Below are 22,180 nucleotides of genomic sequence, written 5' to 3'. Positions count from 1 at the left end.
CACCCCAGAACAGATTTCAACAAAATTTTGCAAAAAACCTCCCATGGCCAAAGATGAACCAAAATTATTCAAATTATATGGACTTACTCACCTGGGACTTTAATTTCAAAAATCTTTTCATCATTACCTACATATCGAAGAATCAAATGCTTTTCTTGGAAGGAAGTGTCTTTAGGTGCTTTACCAAAACGTGAATTGTGAATTTCCTGACCCCAGGGTCTCATATTTTCCAGAGGGAGGGGGTAAGTTTTATTGTAATTGTATAGGAAGTTTTACATTTCTATGTCCCACCATGAAATAGCGTTGCCCATGTCTATCCTGCCCTGTCCTGGCCAGTCGTATCTTGTACAATCTGGATTCAATGTAAGCACCTAGTAACTTCATTCTTTGACAGATTTTGGTCAAACTATATATAAAGATAAATTATTATATAGTCAAGGCCAAAGTCACCTTTTAATTTAAACACTTATCAATTTCCTTCTTTCATGGAACCTGGTCAAACTTTCTGCACAGATCAAGTATGACTTTACTTCAGACATAGATTTTACAGAGGTCCAAGGTGAAGGCCATGGCAGCGGGGGCATTTTTGTCCGACATTTTCTAATATAGCTTAGTTTGTTTGTTTTTTCATTGCAAGTAATTTAAACTAGATTAGAATTAGTATAATATGAGAGTTTGATGTTATGTTATGTTGACCCTGGCTGTCCCCAAGGGATAGATGGACGATGTCAAATTGACTCAAAGTTTTAAAATCTTTTATACACCTAGATTTGATAGTTTCTAATACTCATTGTGAATGGAAAGGTCTTTGGGTGTTTTACCAAAATTATGAGTTTCATGACCCTAGGTTCTCGCAACATAACCCCCTTGGGAGGTTTGTGTATGTAATGATACAAGGACTGCAGTTATAGTGCAAGTATGGATGCTGTAACTAGTCCTAAAGGAGTTCTGGTATAAGGATACAGGAACGTGTCCTACAGGAATTGTACTGTACAGATAGAGTAACTGGTCTCATTGGAAATGTATGAAGATTTAGTTACTGGTCCTAATTGAGACGTAGTGTAAGGGTGGTGTAATTTGTCCTGATTTAATACGCGAACTGGTCCTACTTTAAAGTGCAAGGCTACAGTGACTGGTCCTGCAGTAGTTAAAGTGTAAGTAGGGATACAGTAACTGTTCTACAGGAGTTGTAGTGTAAGGATACAGTAACTGTTCTACAGGAGTTGTGGCAGAAGGGTACAATTATTGAGAGATGATTTAGTTTTACTAGCGTAAATAATTTAAATATACATGTAGGATCTGGCCCTACAAGACCTGTTTTATAGATAATGATACATATAGTAATTGTACCTACAGCAGTTAGTTTTGTTATTAAGGCACCAGTGTTGTATTTGTAGTATATGATTAATCACTCGAATGTGTTTGCTTTTGTGTGGTTGTTTTCTTTTTCTTTAAAAATAAATTCTAAACACTGGTTAATTGACTTGTGATTTTATTTTATACAGTAGAAATTAAAGGCATAAATAATAATAACCTATCCTCAGATTTTGATGGTTTTTTTTATTTCGTTTTCTTTCTAAAATCATTTCATTCACAGGAAATCTGAAAACTTACAGTATGATGACACTTTGTAAAACACTTTTGAGGATATCTTCATAAAATCTTTATGTATCCTTAATATTTGTATAACTTGTTCTACTCTATGATATCATTAAAATTATATATACAAAATGTATTTTGTATATAGAAAATATTACTGGGAAGAAAAAAAAGTCAAACATTTCTTTCAGTCATTCATACCTGACTTATGCTACAACCATTCTCACTGGTATTTTTTCTTGCATACAAAATGAATTAAGCCATGACAATGTACTTGTATATGATAATTAAGTGAAGAGATGCCATTCCTCTACAGCCCACTTTCCAAGAGATACATGTGAATATCACTGCCTGTGCTGAAGCTGCAAATGGTCAAGTCTTTCAAAGATAATGAATCGAGACTTGTGGGTGAAGATGCTGGTACAGATAAATTCTGTCAATTGACAGTACGATTACTGACAGGAAATTCCACGAATAGGAAGGTTGTGTCAAGATGATGCCACTTGAGAAAGGGGTTCTTCTAGGTATGTTGCTAGAGCTTCAACCTGCAACAACAAAGAATAACTTATGACTTGAATTTTGATTTGGCTACCTTGTACACTATATCACTATTTTTATGATATATCTAATCATTTCTCAACATCAAAATAGGTCGAAAACTTGACTTACGGTATTATGGGTGTAATGGAAAGAAATAAAGCATGAATATTTAAGATCCTTTACCTTTGAGGCATCTTTCCACAAAGTTTTACAAGTTTCTGTCCACAGGATTAAAAAATTAGGTAAATGTATTGCTATATCCTTATATCCTTGATTCTACTCACAAAAAACTATGGGTACACTATTTAGAGTGATATCACAGCATGTGGCACAGTTTGTACAGATAGCCTCAACTTTTTGTGATTTCCAAACTGATTTTTATTGAAGTCTACTGGCCCCAGATTACAAAAATTGCAGGTCTTCAGTGCTGATAGCAAACAATGAAAATCTACTAACTGTTGCTTCTGTTTGCACCCATCAATATCATATTTTGAGGCAGATGTGGACACTTCGTCATTTTATTCTAGGAAGTTCTCTACACACAAATTTATTTCGCTGCACTTATACTTATATCTACGCCTACTTATTTCCATACCAAGCTAATCGTGGCAAATTATATTTTTTTGTTCACTTTTTCCTTTATATGTCTGGAATGGCAAGTGAAAGAATTCAATAGTATTCAAAGTGCCCATAAATTTGTATGCCCATCGACTATGCCTTATTGCAAGGTAAACAAAAGATTGCAGAGATTGGAAACATCAGGATTTTGACCAGAAGTTCTTAATTACACCCCTAATACCTTCAAAGAGCTGACCAGTCATTCTGGTTAATTTGCCTACCAGAGACTGGTAGAAATTGAAATTGATTATTTTGGGAAATCTTACCTTTGCTTTTAACAACCCAAATTCAACAATTTCCTTTGAACACATGCACAGCAGTAAATTGGCCACTCTGGTTATGGCCACTTTGCCTTCCTATAAGAAAATGATGCTGAATATCAATAATTTGTGAGATTTTGTTCTCATCTACAATATATACATTAAAAAGTAAACAGTTACGGCAATTAGTTTTGATGATAATACAAACATACCGGTACTCCACATTTTTTGTCTATTCCACTTGTCCTTTTGGAATCATAAATGTCATTACACTAATTCTGTGACAATAAAACAAAATCAGACAAGTGCTATAACAGTGCAAGCAATCAACATCTTACCTCACATTCTAATAAAACAAACTCCAGTTTATCTTCATTGAAAGCATGAGCTCCACTTTTCTGGTAAGAAGTCCAGATGTTGCAAGCTATAGCAGCTGTGACAGATGCATCCTTGTCTCCATACCCAGAATAGGCTAACAAGGCCCCTTCATTGTTGAGTAAGCTAGAACACAGATAATACATTATAGTCTACTTGCAAGGACCTAGTTAACTACCAGAAAATGTATGCTTCTATTGTGTAAAGGGGAATAATTCTGACAAGTCTGTAATTAATAAAAACAAACAAAATTACACATTTTCCAAGTAATCTACTTAAATGTTTTTAGAGTGATGAGAAAACTTTCCTCCAAATACCATTTACGATGACATTAATATGTATTAAGCCAAAGAACAGACTGTTTGAAAACTTGTTACATACAAATGTATACCCTTTTAAACCCAGACAGTTATGTTTTAAACGTTCTGTTAAAAATATATATATCTATATATATTTTTTGCAAATTTGTATGGTTTTATTTGAAAACTCAACCTCATATGTGTTTACTGTATACTATGTGACTTGTAGTGAATACATACACAGGCTTCACTTCCTTAAAATTAAGTTTTGACATGTATAATAATGATATGTAATAGGAAGGAGTAATGAAAACACCTTGTCACCGCTGGGACTGGAACTAGTGACCTTTTGGTTTCTAGTCCGACACTACTGCTTGACTAAAGGGAAATTTCCACTAGTCGAGGCTAGTAAGGCGACCTGTACTCTCAGCTTCTACAGATATATATGTTACTATGCCTTTTCAATTATAAGACAAGTCTTGTTCACATATGGTATCCAAACATACATCAACCAACCAAAATATACACTAATCAGAATGACAAGTAACAAAATATTTATCTTTTTCTGTCCTCAAAGTGTAGATTACTAGATTTCTATTTAAATCATTTTTAAAAAACTGGTCATCAACTGGTATATGTCACTGTCCAAATCCTTGTTATAACTAAGGGGGTAATCCATCTCTTCTTTTAAACCTGGATTCCTCCTTGGGACTTATTTATATCGGACGTTTGACAATCGTCAGAGGGATTGGGGAACTGGGAAGATATTAGCTATTCGATTAATTTAATTTGGTTACAGGAACCAGACTTTTTATTAGAGTAAGATGTTTATACAGACTGACTAAATATGCAGTCATTGAAACTGCATCATATTCAAACTCGCTAACAATTTAAGTCGTTTACCTATCATCACTATGTCATTATCATCATGTCACATGTCATAGCCCCCATGTTCGCGGCCTATGCAATACCCCTTCAACCACCCTGAGAAATGTAGAATCATTGTTGGAATGTTCGGAGGTATTTACAGAGTGCTTTGTACTCCTCCTGAATTGGCCTGACTCAGGACTTGTGTGAGAGCTTTAGGTTTGAGCATTTTCCACGGTTTAGTTGTTTTCTCCTCTTCCTTTTCAAAGTTCTTCTGCTACACTTCCGGGTCATATGACAGCAGCGGCCAAACTTATGTCGACGTCGTCAATTGGTTCAAATGTAAGGTCATGACCCTTATCTTCATTTCCGCAGAAGCATGGCTGAGAAACGAAAACACTTACCCGAAGATGTTGTGGAATACTACCTTTTCCCGACGTTACCGGAAACATTGAATAAGTCAGAAGTTGAAAAATATTTGGAGGAACTGTTGGATTCGTACCTGGCCTTTGTTAGTCCTTTGGTGGTTGATTACATTTGGCAAAACGACCCGTTCTCTCTGATAGTGACAGCAGAAGGTTTGTGACTCATAAACTAGTTTTGGCTTCTGTCATTGAACCCATCATAGAAAAGGGTTCCCCTTTGTCTGCTCGGCATTTTGTATTTGTCCCAATGAGAATTCCGAACCATATAAATTGGCGAATGCATTTATTGTTTCTGATAATTATTTTATTGATCGCAAACACGCGATCTATGTAAACGTTATACATACGTACGAACGTTTTCACCCGTTCGAAGTTGCAAAATTATACTAATTGTACAATAGTTAAATCTTTAGAATATGCGTGAATTAGTTTGTCCTAAGATCAGTCTGCCTGTTCGTTCACCGACTAAAACAGTATCAACTAGCCACGATAACATGGATCAGAATTGTCATGTATTTGGTAATTGATTGTTTAAAAAATATTGTTTTGACACAGACTTGTACAACATGCCCGTTATTTTAATAGTTCTTTAATTGATCAAAGTTTATTTTTCTTGTTGTCTACTTCATTATGTGACATACAATACAAAGGACAAGAAATCTGCTAAAAGAAAAAAAAATATTTTCCCAAGGTTTACCAAACACTTGAAGTACCACTGTGTGCACACTTTATTCATATCAATCACTATTAAATATTCAATCATCATAAAATAATCTGGTTGAATGATTTATAATCTAACATTATTTTGCTGACTGCAACTGACTATAAGTTTCTCATGTAAATCAGTGTTAAAGTAATGTAACACAGAGCTCTGTAGCAGGAAAGTAAATTATGACAAGTATCTGTGTAAAGGATAGGTCATTGTGACTTGTACATGTAGGTAGTGTCATTCAGTCTGGATTTTCATGTCAGAGACCCAGGTGAAATTTCTGTCAGGTGCTTGGCTGGAATTTTCTCTCCCCATTCTGTAATGTAAACCTATATTTGCTAATTTTGTTGAAATTAAAATTTTGGCAAGTCTGATGGCTATTATTTTTCTGAAACTTCTTCATTAAGCTGCATGTAATGGTGATCATTTTTTTTTCTTTCAATGCTTTCGCTAGGATTCAAAATTGAGACCTCTGGCTTCCGAGTCCAATTTTCAACCAATTTATGCTAAAGAGAACTTTTCTTTAGCCAAGCAATATATCATGACTAGTATTTCATTATGCTAAGTATCTTTCCAGAGTTCTTACATGGGTGCCAATTTAACAGGTCATAGTTTATTTCAATGCCTCTGCTGGGACTTGGCCTTGAGACCTCTGGCTTACTAGTATGACAGTCTACCTGTCGAGCCAAAGAGAAGTTGTCTTTAGTAGAGGGATATTTCATGACAATTATTTTTCCAAGGTTACAGACATTTCATGAATTTAAACCACCAAGCCAATGATCCTGTGCTGGCTAATGGAGCAACATCAGTAATTATTACAAAAAAATATAATTGATATTGCATATGGTAATGTCAGCCAGTGAGGGATCCAGGGATGGGGTGAGACTTTCTGCAAGAAATTTTCTTTTGCTTAAAGCATTTATAGGTATTCCAAGACAAAAAGTCTCATGGTGACCAATTGGGATTGCCTTTTGTTCAGTGTCCTGTGGTGTACATTGTTTATTTAAATTTTCAATGTTTCCAACTTCTTCTGGAGAACCCCTGAACCAATTTCAATGAAATTTTGCATGACCTTTCCATAGCCAAATTGTCAATTATGTTGTCCCCATCAGGCCAGAGGGATGGGGCCAAAAGGGGTAAATTTGACCCAACTTTAAAAAATCTTCTCAACACTCAGATATAGTAGAATCAAATGCTCTTCATGTATGGATTGAATAATGGCATTAAAGTGATTTACATTGTAAATTTCATGATCTCACATTTTCTCCTGGGGCAGGGTGAAGTTTACTGTAGTTGGTATAGGAAAATAACATTTTTCAGTATGATTTGTATATTTTCCTTTGGAAATAATTAAGACTAGTTTAGAATTATTATTATAGGATTAGAGTTTGAGCACATATTGATCTTGGCTGACCTGGTGCTGATGAGTGAGGCTGAAAGGGTCAAATTGAATCAAATTTCCAACTTTTTTTTTTATTAGCGCACAAATATAATAACAGGTAGGAACAAATGCTCTTCAAATGGTTAAACATTGCTATAGATTATATAACTTAATTTTTAGCATGATTTCTATTAATTCAAACACTTATTTTCTTTAACTATTGATGTTATGCACAGTCTATTTTGGTTAAACATTGCTATAGATTATATAACTTAATTTTTAGCATGATTTCTATTAATTCAAACACTTATTTTCTTTAACTATTGATGTTATGCACAGTCTATTTTGGCATTATGTGTACCATGCAGTTCAATTAAGTTTACTTACTTTGTCAACAAGATTATTTCTCTGACATGTTACAAATCCAACAACATTTGTCATCATGTTGTAATTTCAGCTTTCAAGGGAAAATGTTTTTGCTGTCCATTGATGACTGTATATTTAACATTTTCACATGTATAGAAAATTCTAGTTTGTTTTCATAAACCAAAAGTGGCAACCTTAAGATAATGCATGTTGTGATATGAAGCACAATTTTCAAAATTTCCTCAAAACTGCAGCTACACAGTGGCGATTCATTCAAGCATCATTGAATTAAACAGAAACAATCATTAAAATATGTTATAATTTCGTTGTATTTTCTGCCATTATGGGTTGAAATGTTTTTATCCTTAGCAGCATTCAGATTGAATGTTTTGGCACTTGTTTTCTTCATCAGTTTAATTTTATCTAGAGAAAGTTTCAGAAGAATTATTGTTCATTATTTTTATATTTTTTTAATTTCCAATTTTAAGAAATAATACATGTTTATTAGTGCACTGAGTTTAAAACTGAACTGGTAAAAAATTGCAAGAAGAAATGTTGTAGTTATGCTGTAAGGAAAGTGTGGAATTGGGCTCTGTCAGAATGGTTGGTTTATCAGGTGGAAAACATGATAAGAGGTTTGAATTAATCAGGAGATGAGCACTGTTATAGCCAAGTAATTGTGTTTACATCCTGTTCAGTCGATAATGTAGCCATGTAAACTCAAATTTACTATTACTGACTGTCTGAATATAAATCAGCTGGTCAGTTGACCAAGGGAATAAAGGTAATTACGCAGTTGTAGAAATTAATTCAGAGAAATAAATCCTGACCACAGAGATAGGTCAGGGTAATCTGTTACAGAAAAAAATCAATTATGTTATTAACAAATTACAGACGCTTGGCAATGTTATAGATTATCAGGGATGCACATAGATGAAATATTCATTGGAGCTACACTGTGTAACAGAGAGAGAATCTATGTGCTGTAGCAAAAAATTTCTTCACTTCAGCTCTTTTATTTCTCTAGAAAACACCTTTGCTAATGCTACAGTGCTATTACAGATTGTAGGAGTAATTTTGACTCTTTATTTAGAGTTTCTGCTGATCTCTTTGCTGGTAACATCCAGATTGCAAGTCTTAAAGAATTTGTCCTCTCTTGCTGATACCATTTTTTTTTTTTTATTAAAGATGGTATTAAAGGTAAGAACCAGTGCATTGCCATAAAACTGCATTGCAATATGACATTTTTTTTTATGGTGGTAACCCTTTATATACAAGAAGTACATTATGTGGTGGGTCCTATTGATAGATTTTCTGATACATGTCATGGACATAAAATTCTAACATCTTAAAATTAATTAACACCTGGGTTCTGTATGTGACATGTATGTAACAGAAAGCTAACATGGAAAGGTAGTTCAAGGTAAACTTTACATTATTAATAGTAATAGATCAAAAATATGCAATGACAAACTAAGTATCCTTTTGGGATGTCAGATGTCCTCCAAGGGATGTGGTTGCATAACTGGAAATTTTAAAAGCACTGTTGCAAACATTTTATGTGGTTCATTTTCTGATCATTTCTAGTTTCATTCTGTTCTAGGCAGGGTCAATGAAACTGTCTCGAGGTAACTTTATTGTACCCCCATCCTGTCCCGTCCCACTCCTAGTTAGAGAGGGGTTATAGTAATTACCTTGTCTTTCCTTTCATCCATGCATCTTTAATAACTTTGTGTACAAGATATTTCATGAACCCATGGACAGGTTTAGTTTATATTCATATCATTGCATCACCCCACCAAAGTCTACACATGATTAGAATTTGGTGGTCATTGGTCAAGTTTATAAGTTCAAAGGTCACCCTTAATCACGTTTGAAATAAAAAGCTTGTATACATGACACCTCATGAACCACAGGACAGATTTCATTCATATTCACAATTTGGCATTACTTTACCTATGTATACTTCTCCTGATCAGATATTTGTGGTCTTCACTCAAGGTTAAAGGTCAAAAGTTACTGTTGTCCACTTTTGAAACAAAAGGCTTATACAAGATGGTTTATGAACCCCTTAATAGAATTAGATAGATTTAGAGGAAAAAAATGAGAGGATAGGGAGTACCAGGTATATTATGTAACATACTGTGGTGTGGGAATAAAGTGGCGATTTTCACTACCCAGTCCCATCACTCTATCGCATTGATCAAAATTTGGGTAATTTCGCGACTTCAAAGACTATGCTAGGTAGGTCATAAGTAAACTTGCCATATTTGTTAAATTGGTAAGGCTGACCGCCTGGCCACATAATCAACACCTAGCTAGGTGAGTACACTGCCCTGTGATCTAATTAGTGTCACCCAATTCATGTTAATCCGTGCTGACCGCTATGCTTGGGAGCACACCTTTACACAACCGGCCAATTTTTCCCAACCTAATTAATGGTAGACCATTGGTCAGAACTCATGAGCTGGCCCAGGTAAATGGTAGGTTAAGATGAGGTCATTATACAGATAATTAAGCAGTAATTACCATGTTGTACTTCCTATTCAGTCAAATGACAAATTCAACAAGGAAATGGTTTGAAAAAGGATATTTATGATGTAACAATGTGCAAGTGTTCCTCAATCAATACCATTAATTCAACCATATTAGTCCTTAAAAAACTGCTAAGTTGGCATCATGATTTATTAAATCAGATCTAAGAAATATTTCACTCACTGAAAAGTTGACTAAAATTTCAAGCATGTTGGGTTCTTCCCTCCAAAAGAGTGATAATTGTTAAAGAAGAAGTAGCTACACTTATAGGAAATAGGGACGGATCCTGACCAAATTTCCGCATTTGGATCTACTTCATAGTAAATACAAACATTCAAATATCATGGACCATAAGATCATTATATTAAGTGAATCACTTACATATCATTGTAATTTCATATGTTATCAAGCACTCTAAGGGTTATCATTCTGGCATTTAGTGTTTTCTTGTGAAGGGCATAGCCCAAGCTACTATCACATAACCCTTTTGGCAATCCAAGTGGCTTTGTAGTATCCACATTGAAAAATACACCTATATACAAGATATTGACAGAGCCTAATGTGGACAATTTTGGATTTTTTGGTGGAATATTAAAAAATAATAACATGTATTCCATGTTAACCTGTATTGAATGCCATATCATTTCTGGGAATGTGTCTGAGCATGTGTCATACAAAAATTCTGGAAGCTACCAGGGTAGTGATGGTCATCCAGTTAGTCTCAGACAAGTACAGCTGATCATGCCCCCCTACAAACTGCATGTTCTGATTGTTCTACAGTGCAATCAGCCCCCATCCTGATCTGTATCATTTCGAACACTTAGGCAAAAGTGGTCGTAGTTGTTCAATAGGCAAGGTTAAATAGATATTTGTTTGTTGATCTTGGAAGTCAACTTGTTATTGTGGCTCAGGTTGTTTGATGACAAATAAGGTCAGTGTAATGTTATTAGCGCAGTTTCAGGTTTGTTAATTTTTCCGCAGTCTGTTATTGCAGGTCGAGGTTGTTGGATTATGGGCCCTGTGTTAAAGCCCTTATTTTGTTATTCTGTCTTCATCATGTTATGTTTGTTTACAGATTTATCATGTAGTTGTGGACAATCAACATTTCTTTTAAACAAGACAGGTCAACCTAGGAGTGTTGGTGTATGAAAGGCAATGACTGTATACAGCCAAACAAATTTGATAATTCTAGCCAGTCGGTATGTTAGCTAATAACCCCGATAGACAGATTTCGTTTTCATGGTAAAGCACTTCACCCAATGTTCAAATGTAAACACTGGTCGACCTCCTCCAGATCTGTCTGTGTCTATCTTTGGGCCAAATAAATCAATATACACTGTTCATGTTTACTCTCCATAACTAAACTCAGCTAAGCTTTTTGTAACATATTTTTAGGAATTAGCAAGATAAAACTATATTTATGAGAACTTTTCAAGCCACCACCTAGATCACCGTTGTCAATATCAAAATTTCTTTAAACAGCTTTCATTTGAACCATTATGAAGAAAATAGTGATATTTTACGCTTTTGATACCCATTATATAATGTTCAACGCCTGATAATAAGAAATACAAGTGATCTGTAGAACGTGACTGTGTTTTGGTTTTAGGGTTTTACCCTACGTATATCATGACACGCTACATGCTACACACTACCATGTTGTATAGGTTGGAAATTAGGTCTAGAACACTTTCGATCACATTATTGTATTTACTCAAAAAATATATATTTGTATTAAATCTTAAGTAAATTTCTAGAATGTTATTCTGTAACTATGGTTCGAATATCTTGATCTGTTAACTGGATGACTTTATTGCAGTTATATGGTATATTTTCCCTATAGAATTTTTCTGGGTGGCAGCTGTTAATTTGAGAGATGTAGAGTCAGTGTTACTAGATAAACACATAATCCATGTAATTTTGTGTGAATTTCATTTTTTTTCATTACATTTAGATAAAATCATAATTGAATTTGCTATGGTTACTGTTTCATGTTTTTCCTGTGCGTTAACCTTGCCCGCAAGTGAATGTCAGATTAGATATCAGAGGGTGATAGGCATTGACTTTCCAGGACTAAGTATACAGCTTGGGACGAGAGTCAATTAAACCATTGTACCCTGACCATCAGCAGCACCAGTTCGATTATATTCTGATTGGATCTGTTATTTTTATGGCTCAGAACAACTGTGTGGTTTGTGAGAACTTGACCACTCTGTTAGCAGGCTTAAGGCAAGGATTCTTCCACTGTCCTTTCAGTCTTATCATCTATTGTCGTGAACCTTTGGAATTTTCATCACTGCTTCATATATTGATAAGACCCCCAGGAATTGTATTATAAATGTTGACATCAAGTAAACACAAGGCAGAAGCTCTGGAGGCATGAGTAGTCTGTTTATTTGAGGCCACGAACAATAATAATGATTTCAGGTTTTGCATTAGGTAATTGTAACATAAAAGCTGATTATTTAGATATGATATACATGTCTAATTACTAATAATGTGAGTTTTGTCCTTAATACATGTACTAATACATCAGATTGATTGATGATATTGTATAAAAAATATCACCAGATGTTGCAGAAAAGGGATATCATTTTTTCTGGTTAACACACATTATAATGTGTATTTAGTATTACAAACCAAGATTACCTCCATCAAGGTGACATTGAGATTTTAGAAGGATAAATATAGACTCAAAAAATCCTGTGATGTAGTGATGCATGAATAGGTTAAGTACAGAAGATGGGGATTGCCATCCCCTGTCTTTTTATGTCTGTTAGCGGGAGTTCTGAATACACAGTCTTCTCATCAATATCAGTGTATAGAATTGTGGGCATCGGATCCCAAAATTGTTACAAATCACTGAAGCATTTTATCCCGATAATTTAAGTAGTTTCACGCCTATGATATAGCATAAATCATAAACACAGATGTTCAGCAGAACATGTAATTATCAGATTCTGCAGCAGTTTATGATCCATCATGTAGCTGGTGACTGCAATTGTAAATAAATCAAATTCAGTGCCTGGTGTATGGGGAAACATGTGAATTGTGAGATATGTATTGTTGGGAGGTTCTACTAAAGGAAATGTTCAACTGTTTGGTATAATAGCCCTGGTCAGAATACAGCAAAAATTTGATAGTGTATTTACATTTTGTTTCTTGTCTTTGTGTTTGTTGGTATAATTTCTTTCAAGGTCAAAATTTAGCTGTGATATAACATGAAATTATGTACATCATGAAATGGAATAGACTGAGGTGCACACAGATATGTACAATTTTGTAAATACCAAATTTAAATGAATGTTTAGACTGGCAACACACTGTCCTTTCTCCTAGCTTAGTGGCATTAACAGCTTGTGAAGGTACAGGGTCTCCTACCAGACTACATAGGGTTTTCTCAGGTTCTATAGTTTGTGATTGATGGAAGCTAGCCTAAACTGATTGTTTGTTTTGCCATTGTTGTGAAATAAAGTTAAGGAAAAATAAAAACTGGGAGATGTTGTTGCTAAATAAGACTGGCTTTTCAGAATCACCACTTCAGAATGTGGATGAATGTAATTAATTTTAGCTGAAACATTTTTCTTGAGTAGATCCTATCCATGACTTTCACGGGTTATATCTCATCAAATACATTGCATAACTGTCCTTTGTATGTCTGCCTTAATTCTTCACTGTAGTCCCCAGACACCACTTCTGCAGGACAGTCATTTATCAGAAAAAGGTCTCTCCAAACGTAGGTGAAACTGTAGGCCTCTGGTGATGAGAAAAGGTTGTCATAGTCTTATTTGCAGGTCTTTTGTATCAAGATATGTTAATATCTGCAAATTCAATCAAAATCTTGATCCCTATGAGGGTTTATTATAAGATATCAATGGGTTTCTATACCAGTGACGGTTATTTTTAAAATCAGTATACCAGTCTCCATTAAATTGGTTTCTTAAATATCATAATACATAGAGGCGATATGCAGCTTAAATTTTCACCACATGAAATTTTTCATATTAACAGTATAAGGGTATAAATTAAAGCTTTCAAGTATTCCTAAATATAGCCCCCTCCTACCAACCTCATCTCAAGTAAATGCAACCCTTTCCCACTTGTCTCCTATCAAGCAAATGTAACTCTCTCCACCCTACTTAATCTCAAGCTAGAAATAACCCTTTTCCACTCACCTTCTATCAAGGAAATGTAACTCTTCCATCCACTTTGCTCAAGCAAATATAAAACCCTTCCCAAGCACCTCTCAAGCAAATATAACCATGTCCCCCCACCTCCTCTCAAGCAAGTATAATTTCGTCCTCACCAGTTGCAACCACATCTTCTCAAGCAAATATAACCCTCTCCCATTCACCTTCTTCGTCTCAAGCAAATAACTCCTCTCAAGCAAATATAACCCTCTCCCATTCACCTTTTCCCTCTCAAGCAAATAACTCCTCTCAAGCAAATATTACCCTCTCCCACCTACCTCCTATGAAACTTCAGGTACCTGATTGTTTTCAGGTTCTTCAGGAAAATTAACCACACAAAATTAATACTAAACAGGAGGAAAGTAGATTTAAAAATGAAATACAAAATTAATCTGAAATTACACTGAAATAAGATCCCTTCATATTTCATGGAATTAAAAAAAAAAATGAAGAAGAATTGAATTTCAAGTCAATGCTACCGGGTAATATAAAATAGAGTTATATCAATATTCTTACACTTTAAAATAAATTGAAAATGTTTTACATGCATTGATTTTCACTTTTAATCAGATTTCTAAATGAATTTATTCTACTGTTACAACAGAAATTAATGGAATGCTACAAAGGTTGAATTATTAATCCTTTGTGAGCTAGGATTTGTTGGATGCGCTGCGTTGGTGTTGTCGGGAGAACATCTTGATTTACGTCTCACAGTAGTGTCAGTATGAAGTTATATTTTTACACCCATTCAATTGCTTTTGTGCTATTCCATTTGTTTTATGATATTCCGTTGGTTTTATGATGCAATTGACTTTGGTCCACACACACACACATATATATATATATATATAGATATATATTGGTTTGATAGTACATAATACTATTTGAATGTAAATCTTTTCACACATACTTTTATTGTTAAATTACAGTGCTCTGAGAAACCTTTGTGTAATAAAATTAAGCACAGCTGCAATATATATAACATATCATAAATCCTGCAGGTTTGAGGTCATAATAAACCGAGTTGTTATATTACGTTGCAAACTTTATTTAACCACCTTTACTGGTAATCAGAGGTGTTGGCTTCCTGGGGTATTTCAGGATAATTACGGTATTGAGGTGACTGATGTGGAGTTTATCTTCTATATGTCTAGTTGTGGAGACAATGAATATTTCTGTTCTCTCAGCTTCTTACTGTTGTTAGTTATCTCCCTTGGTGCCCATCCTTTATGGAGATTGTTAAGCTCAGATGAAATAACATAAGCTTGCCATGTATAGAAAGCTTCTCTTGTTACTTAATACACTTGGTTTATATGAAACCCAAGCACAATAGCAAAAAAACATCAGTACACTAAACCATATTTTTCACATTCATTGGTCCCTTAAGGAATTAATTTGACTTTGACAAAGTATTTGTGCAAGTATTTTCCAAGCATTATACATGTATTGAATCCCAACTGTCATAAAGTTGCTGGTATTGAATGTAACCATGCACATTTTTTTTCAGAATTGATCTGCAAGTTTTCCTTTCACTTGTTTTATAACAGTGGTGCATTACTGCTGCACTATACTGACTCTTTAACTCCTAAAGTGCATGCAGCTTGTGATGGATCGATCATATGGGGGCTAATGTTTTTTGCATCTCTCTTCATCAATGTTGGTTCATTTATAAAGTTAAAAATTTGTGGACTAATATGGGCTTGTCTGGTACATTACCTTATAACCGTATTTATATGAGTATTTTCTTACATTAGGCACAAAAGTTAAAAGTTGATCATAAAGTATAATGTACTTTGTACACAAAAGTTGGTGAGAAAATTTTTAAATTGTACACTGTACTGATTTTGAAGTGTATTAGAACCCCCCACCCCCACCCCTCCATTCCCCCCAGCCACCACCATCTTTTTTTGTATTTATATTAGTAAATATATAAAATATGTTACCAATAGGTAATCTGTATGCTGTCCTTCAACAGCTTGTGATTTTTTTGGTAGTAGACTATCTTACCAAAAGGCTAGTAGTGTTGTAGCTGTGTGAAATTCTTCAAAAGTTGAAATTTGTTTTCACTTACTCTACATACATATGGAAAAAAATCTTAACTTGCGAAATATAACTATTCATCATGAATATGACAACGAAGAATATTCTCTATTATATACATGTTCTTGTACACAATGTAATCCATTATGACTTCTGTCTTCAGATGATAGGAGAGGTTCGTATTGATTTTTCCATACTATAAGTAAATAAAATGTTACAAAAGCCTTAAAAAACAAATTTGTGAAAAAAGAAATGTCTTTATGGATAGCCAGCTGTATTAAAATGAGATAGAAATCAATATCATGTGCATGTTAACTACACAGTTTGATCCTGTGTCAAGAGTGTTTTGTCACATGTAAAGCTAATGCATCACTGATGGGACATTGATTTCCTTGAAGTCTGACCCTAATATGATTTCAGTCTTCAGAGGCTTAAGTGTCTAAGATCTATCCTTAAATATATATTAGAAAGTTTAGAAATATAAAAAAAAATGATAAAAGGTTTATATCTCACCTAGTTCAGATATAAGCAGAGGCCTAAAAAAATACCTGTGTTTCTGCTAATTACAACCTGACTTGTTGTAGAACCAACTCCTTAAGTGTTTTTAACAAGTTTTGAAGGAAGACTATTAGTCAAAGAGTCCATCTCTATATGTCAGCAGCCGCATTAGCTTAGCATTTCTCCTGGGTAAACTCTGGTGGGTTTCAACACTCACAACATGTGGCAGTTTATATGTTTCTTAGGAAGCTAAGAAAAGGATCAGTCTAAGCTGAAAAGGCTGTGACCTTGTGTAAGACACTTATCCCTGATTGCAGTGGATGACATGTGATGGTCCTCCACTATGTTGTTCAGTGAGGTATACAAAAGCTACCTTATACAAGGATATCCTACCTCAAAATGACACTGGGACAATAAATCAAGCAAATACACACTCTATAGATCTATCCCTATTTACAAAATAAAAACATTTGATGACCAACCTATTCAGTATATGCTTTTTTTTACTCTTGCATGTTAGCTGAATGGTGTGTTTCTGTGTAGGCGTTTATTTTTGCAGGGTTGATATTTAACCACTTCCTAAGTTAAAGAAATGTTCCATGCCAGTGTCCTTTAATGAACATATATAGTAACAGTGGTATTTGATATGCTGTAAAGGCCATTATCCTCAACAGAACTTGCTGAATAACCACAGGTGAATCATTGCATAATATTGCCTTTCTTTGACAGGTGATCTTCCTGCCCACCTGTATGGAAGAACGAGCTTTGGAGATAACATAGATGATGAATGGTTTATCGTTTACCTGCTGTTCAAGTTAACAAAACAGTTCCCTGGGCTGATTGCCAGGTGAGTAATAGCCATATATATAAATATGTGATCAATCAAGTTGGAAATTCTCACAAAAATTCTATACCTGATCTAATGTGTTTGTAACGGTGTATATATATAGTGTATTTAATGAAACTAAACAAGTGGACATGGTATCATAACCAGACTTTTGACTTATTCATTTGATCAAACTAAATACATAGGGACTTGGTATCATAACCAGACTTTTGACTTATTCATTTGATTGATCACGCTAAACACAGTCAGATGGACAAAGTATCACTCTGCGACTTTTGTTTTAATGTTGTTTAGATTATGTTAAATAGAATATTACTTGGATCTGTTATGTGGACAAGGATATCTTAACCTAAGTGTGAGAAATTATCTGTTTATCACAAGGCTTGCTGAGTGTTGATACCCAAATCTTACACAAAGCTTGCTGAGTGCTTACAGTCAAAATCTTACACAAAGCTTGCTGAGTGCTGACAGCCAAAATCTTTTCAAAGCTTGCTGAGTGCTGACAGCCAAAATCTTATACAAAGCTTGCTGAGTACTGACCACCCAAAATCTTACACAAGGCTTGCTGAGTGCTTACAGTCAAAACCTTACACAAAGCTTGCTGAGTGCTGACAGCCAAAATCTTATACAAGGCTTGCTGAGTGCTTACAGTCAAAACCTTACACAAAGCTTGCTGAGTGCTGACAGCCAAAATCTTATACAAGGCTTGCTGAGTACTGACCACCCAAAATCTTACACAAGGCTTGCTGAGTACTGACTACCCAAAATCTTACATGAGGGTTGAGATATTTCTGTCCACTTAACAGATCCACGTTTATTTTTCTCACATACTTTTAAAAAAAGTAACAAAATGTAAGTTGTTTTGCTATGTGTTTGTCGAGCCATCATCAGTGTTCCATTACATGTGCTTTGAAATCTATCAATTTGTGACATGGTTACGCTACATAATGTGATGACACAATCCACTTGTGAGTAGTTATCATAGTGGGTGGCAGCTGTCTTTCCCAAGATAGTTGGATAGTTATCCCATCCCAACCAATCACCCTGTGAAAGATACGAGAATTTATTATCTTGCGCTTCTTGATTTTGATAATTCAATGCTTAGCACTGTCATAAACTAAGCTTATGCCTGGTATTTGAATGCCTTTTATATCCGTAATGTGGGCCTATAACAAGTATGCTCACTCTGTAGTACTCGAAGATAGACTTATAATTCCTGTTTATTCAAACTTGATTGATGTCTGAAAACATTTTTAAAAGATGAAAATACCAGGTAAATGTTTATAAGTAAATAAAATGTATGTAAAGGGTCTGTACTTATATAAACCTGACATGCAGGTGTAATTTTGTGTAATTTTGTGTTATTTTGTTGTAGGGTGATCGATAATGATGAGGAGTTTATGTTGATTGAAGCTGCTGAGGTTCTTCCAAAGTGGATTGACCCTGAAACTGTTGAAAACAGAGTAAGTTCAACCACAGTAATGAAAGGTCCTTACTTTGTATTGATATTTACTTGTTAGGTTATTGGACCTATCAGGTCAGAATGACCCAAAGCCATTATGTTTTGTCTGTCACAGTGTGCCTTTCTGTGTAAACTGCCAATTCAAATGACTTCTTTCAATAACCAAAAGGCACAAGGTACTGATATCAGGCTTATAGCATGCTGGGATGAAGGGCTACCAAGTTCAATTTCAAATGAATGACTTTGATCCACTTTCAAGGTCACCAGGGTCAAATGTATTAAAATCTTCTTGACGACAAAAAAGTCCAGGTTATTGATAATGCTTTTGCAACATAATTGGAAAACATGCTTCCAATTTATTTAAATGATTGACCTTGACCTACTTTCAAAGTAACAGTTGTGAGAACTTAAAATTTCTTCTCAACAAGGAGGTGGATCCTAGGTCATGGTATTTATATCATAACATGATTTTGGAATAAGGTTTTAATATCATAGAAACCAAGAAAAACCTCTGTAAAAGATATAGAACAAGAGAGTGGTTCAGGTCCATTGGACCTCTTGTTTTGCCGTTACTATAACATTGTTCTGAATCTGAATTGTTTTCATCATTTAATTACTGTTCCAACTACTACAGCTTTATCATATAAAGTTCTTTAAAGTTAGATAACTATTAAGGCCCATGGCCTCTTGTTTTATCGGGTAATTTTCTTGTTTCCTTAAATAGTGTCCTATGTAAAAGACACTGGAATTCTCCTTCTGTCTTATGATGTACATGGCCACATTTACAATGGACAACTACACATTATCTCACTTTTTCTCTAGGTGTACAGTAACAATCTGGTGTACATTTATGATGTACACTTTTTCTCTAGGTGTACATTTACACATTTTTCTCTACAAACAATGGACAACTACACATTATCTCACTTTTTCTCTAGGTGTATATTTACAATGGACAACTACACATTATGGTGTACATTTACAATGGACAACTACACGTTAACTCACTTTTTCTCTAGGTGTACATTTACAATGTATCTCACTTTTTCTCTAGGTGTACAGTAACAATGGACAACTACACATTAACTCACTTTTTCTCTAGGTGTATATTTACAATGGACAACTACACATTATCTCACTTTTTCTCTAGGTGTACAGTAACAATGGACAACTACACATTAACTCACTTTTTCTCTAGGTGTATATTTACAATGGACAACTACACATTATCTCACTTTTTCTCTAGGTGTACAGTAACAATGGACAACTACACATTATCTCACTTTTTCTCTAGGTGTACATTTACAATGGACAACTACACATTATCTCACTTTTTCTCTAGGTGTACAGTTACAATGGACAACTACACATTATCTCACTTTTTCTCTAGGTGTACAGTAACAATGGACAACTACACATTATCTCACTTTTTCTCTAGGTGTATATTTACAATGGACAACTACACATTATCTCACTTTTTCTCTAGGTGTACAGTAACAATGGACAACTACACATTAACTCACTTTTTCTCTAGGTGTATATTTACAATGGACAACTACACATTATCTCACTTTTTCTCTAGGTGTACATTTACATTGGACAACTACACATTATCTCACTTTTTCTCTAGGTGTACAGTAACAATGGACAACTACACATTATCTCACTTTTTCTCTAGGTGTACAGTAACAATGGACAGCTACACATTATCTCACTTTTTCTCTAGGTGTACAGTAACAATGGACAGCTACACATTATCTCACTTTTTCTCTAGGTGTACATTTACATTGGACAACTACACATTATCTCACTTTTTCTCTAGGTGTACAGTAACAATGGACAACTACACATTATCTCACTTTTTCTCTAGGTGTACAGTAACAATGGACAACTACACATTATCTCACTTTTTCTCTAGGTGTACAGTAACAATGGACAACTACACATTATCTCACTTTTTCTCTAGGTGTACATTTACATTGGACAACTACACATTATCTCACTTTTTCTCTAGGTGTACAGTAACAATGGACAACTACACATTAACTCACTTTTTCTCTAGGTGTACAGTAACAATGGACAACTACACATTATCTCACTTTTTCTCTAGGTGTACAGTAACAATGGACAACTACACATTATCTCACTTTTTCTCTAGGTGTACAGTAACAATGGACAACTACACATTATCTCGCTTTTTCTCTAGGTGTACATTCACAATGGACAACTTCACATTATTCCACTACCCCAGTCACATGCTGAGATCACCAGTCTGCCAGGTGCAGCGCCGTCCATCAGCGATGCTGTCCAGTGTGTTCAGTCTTGTTCCCACGCCACCGTAGCCTCCGCCAGTATACAACAGGCCATACAGACCCGGATCAATGAGTATGTCCGACACTGGTTTTTAGTCTGTGTTAGGTAGAAGCTTATCACCTTGTAACATCTAATCAATCAGTTTAAAGTGTATCCGGCCTTCATTGTGATGAGGCCTAGGATTTACAAACCAAAAAACAAACAGCCCAAAAAGCATTTCCTACAATGTTAAGCTGTTAGTCAGAGATTACACAGACAATGTTCTTTTATACGCATATATCTCTAGTAACTCATAGCATAGACACAACTTTAAAAGTCAAAGTTCAATGTGTGACAAGCTAATTGGGAGGTGTACAAGCAGATTGCTTTATTTGGTTCAGATGAACTGCTGCTGCTGTTGTAGTTGTGTCAATAACAAATCTTTACCTTTAAATTGCATTCTGACCTCAATACCATATTTTAACATTGAATCTCATATTAAGTTCATTTCTAATGAATGTTGGGTGCTTATTGTTTCAGAGAACTCTTACCTAAAATCATCTTTACTGTGTGCTTGGTGTATTGCAAAACATCCTAAATCAATCTCAACATGTGTTGTAAATATGCCTAACACAATGTAAGAATATTTGTATTCTTAAATACCATTACCATTATCAATTCTATCACTAGGTTTCCAGCTAAAACCAAAGAAAACACTCACTATGCACACTGCTACATCCCTGCCAACCTAGCTGCCATCTTGGAAAAAAGACCCCAGTTGGTATCCAGCGGAGTGTTGGCTTTCTACTACAGAGATCCTATTGACCTTCGGGTAAGATCTTTATTGTCAGGGAGCTCGCCTTACTGATATTGATGA

General features: G+C 34.8%; 2 protein-coding genes across 2 annotated transcripts in view; one reads left to right on the top strand and one right to left on the bottom strand.

Moving 5' to 3' along the window:
- Positions 1-1,475: 1,475 nt before the first annotated feature.
- Positions 1,476-4,829, bottom strand: LOC132556301 (ragulator complex protein LAMTOR2-like). Its single transcript, XM_060220684.1, has 4 exons — positions 4,720-4,829; positions 3,356-3,518; positions 3,024-3,113; positions 1,476-2,144 (listed from the first exon to the last, which is right to left on the bottom strand). Exons 1-4 carry the CDS (start codon positions 4,785-4,787, stop codon positions 2,088-2,090), a joined length of 378 nt encoding a protein of 125 aa, XP_060076667.1. The 5' UTR covers positions 4,788-4,829; the 3' UTR covers positions 1,476-2,087.
- Positions 4,830-4,937: 108 nt separating this feature from the next.
- The window catches only part of LOC132556316 (protein ecdysoneless homolog), a 33,688-nt gene continuing 16,445 nt past the window's right edge, over positions 4,938-22,180 (top strand). The window contains exons 1-5 of the mRNA XM_060220700.1: positions 4,938-5,136; positions 17,432-17,549; positions 18,925-19,012; positions 21,218-21,396; positions 21,994-22,135. Of these exons, the coding sequence (XP_060076683.1) occupies positions 4,938-5,136; positions 17,432-17,549; positions 18,925-19,012; positions 21,218-21,396; positions 21,994-22,135 (726 nt within the window). The remainder of the gene's footprint in view (positions 5,137-17,431; positions 17,550-18,924; positions 19,013-21,217; positions 21,397-21,993; positions 22,136-22,180) is intronic.

Source organism: Ylistrum balloti, unplaced genomic scaffold (genome assembly GCF_031769215.1).
Source record: "Ylistrum balloti isolate Yb309-2 unplaced genomic scaffold, AGI_CSIRO_Ybal_v1 Utg370558, whole genome shotgun sequence".
NCBI classification, from domain to species: Eukaryota; Metazoa; Mollusca; class Bivalvia; order Pectinida; family Pectinidae; genus Ylistrum; species Ylistrum balloti.
The sequence above is the reverse complement of the archived record's forward strand: the minus strand, read 5'-3'. Positions and strand labels throughout refer to the sequence as shown.

What these genes read in the sequence shown, in the direction of transcription:
- LOC132556301 (XM_060220684.1), bottom strand. Translation starts at nt 4,787, where the DNA reads ATGCTCAAACCTAAAGCTCTCACACAAGTCCTGAGTCAGGCCAATTCA. An exon ending in GGAGGAGTACAAAGCACTCT is followed by an intron (nt 3,519 to 4,719) that starts GTAAATACCTCC and finishes TCTGTGTTCTAG; the next exon opens with CTTACTCAACAATGAAGGGG. An exon ending in TTGTTTTATTAGAATGTGAG is followed by an intron (nt 3,114 to 3,355) that starts GTAAGATGTTGA and finishes ATTTTCTTATAG; the next exon opens with GAAGGCAAAGTGGCCATAAC.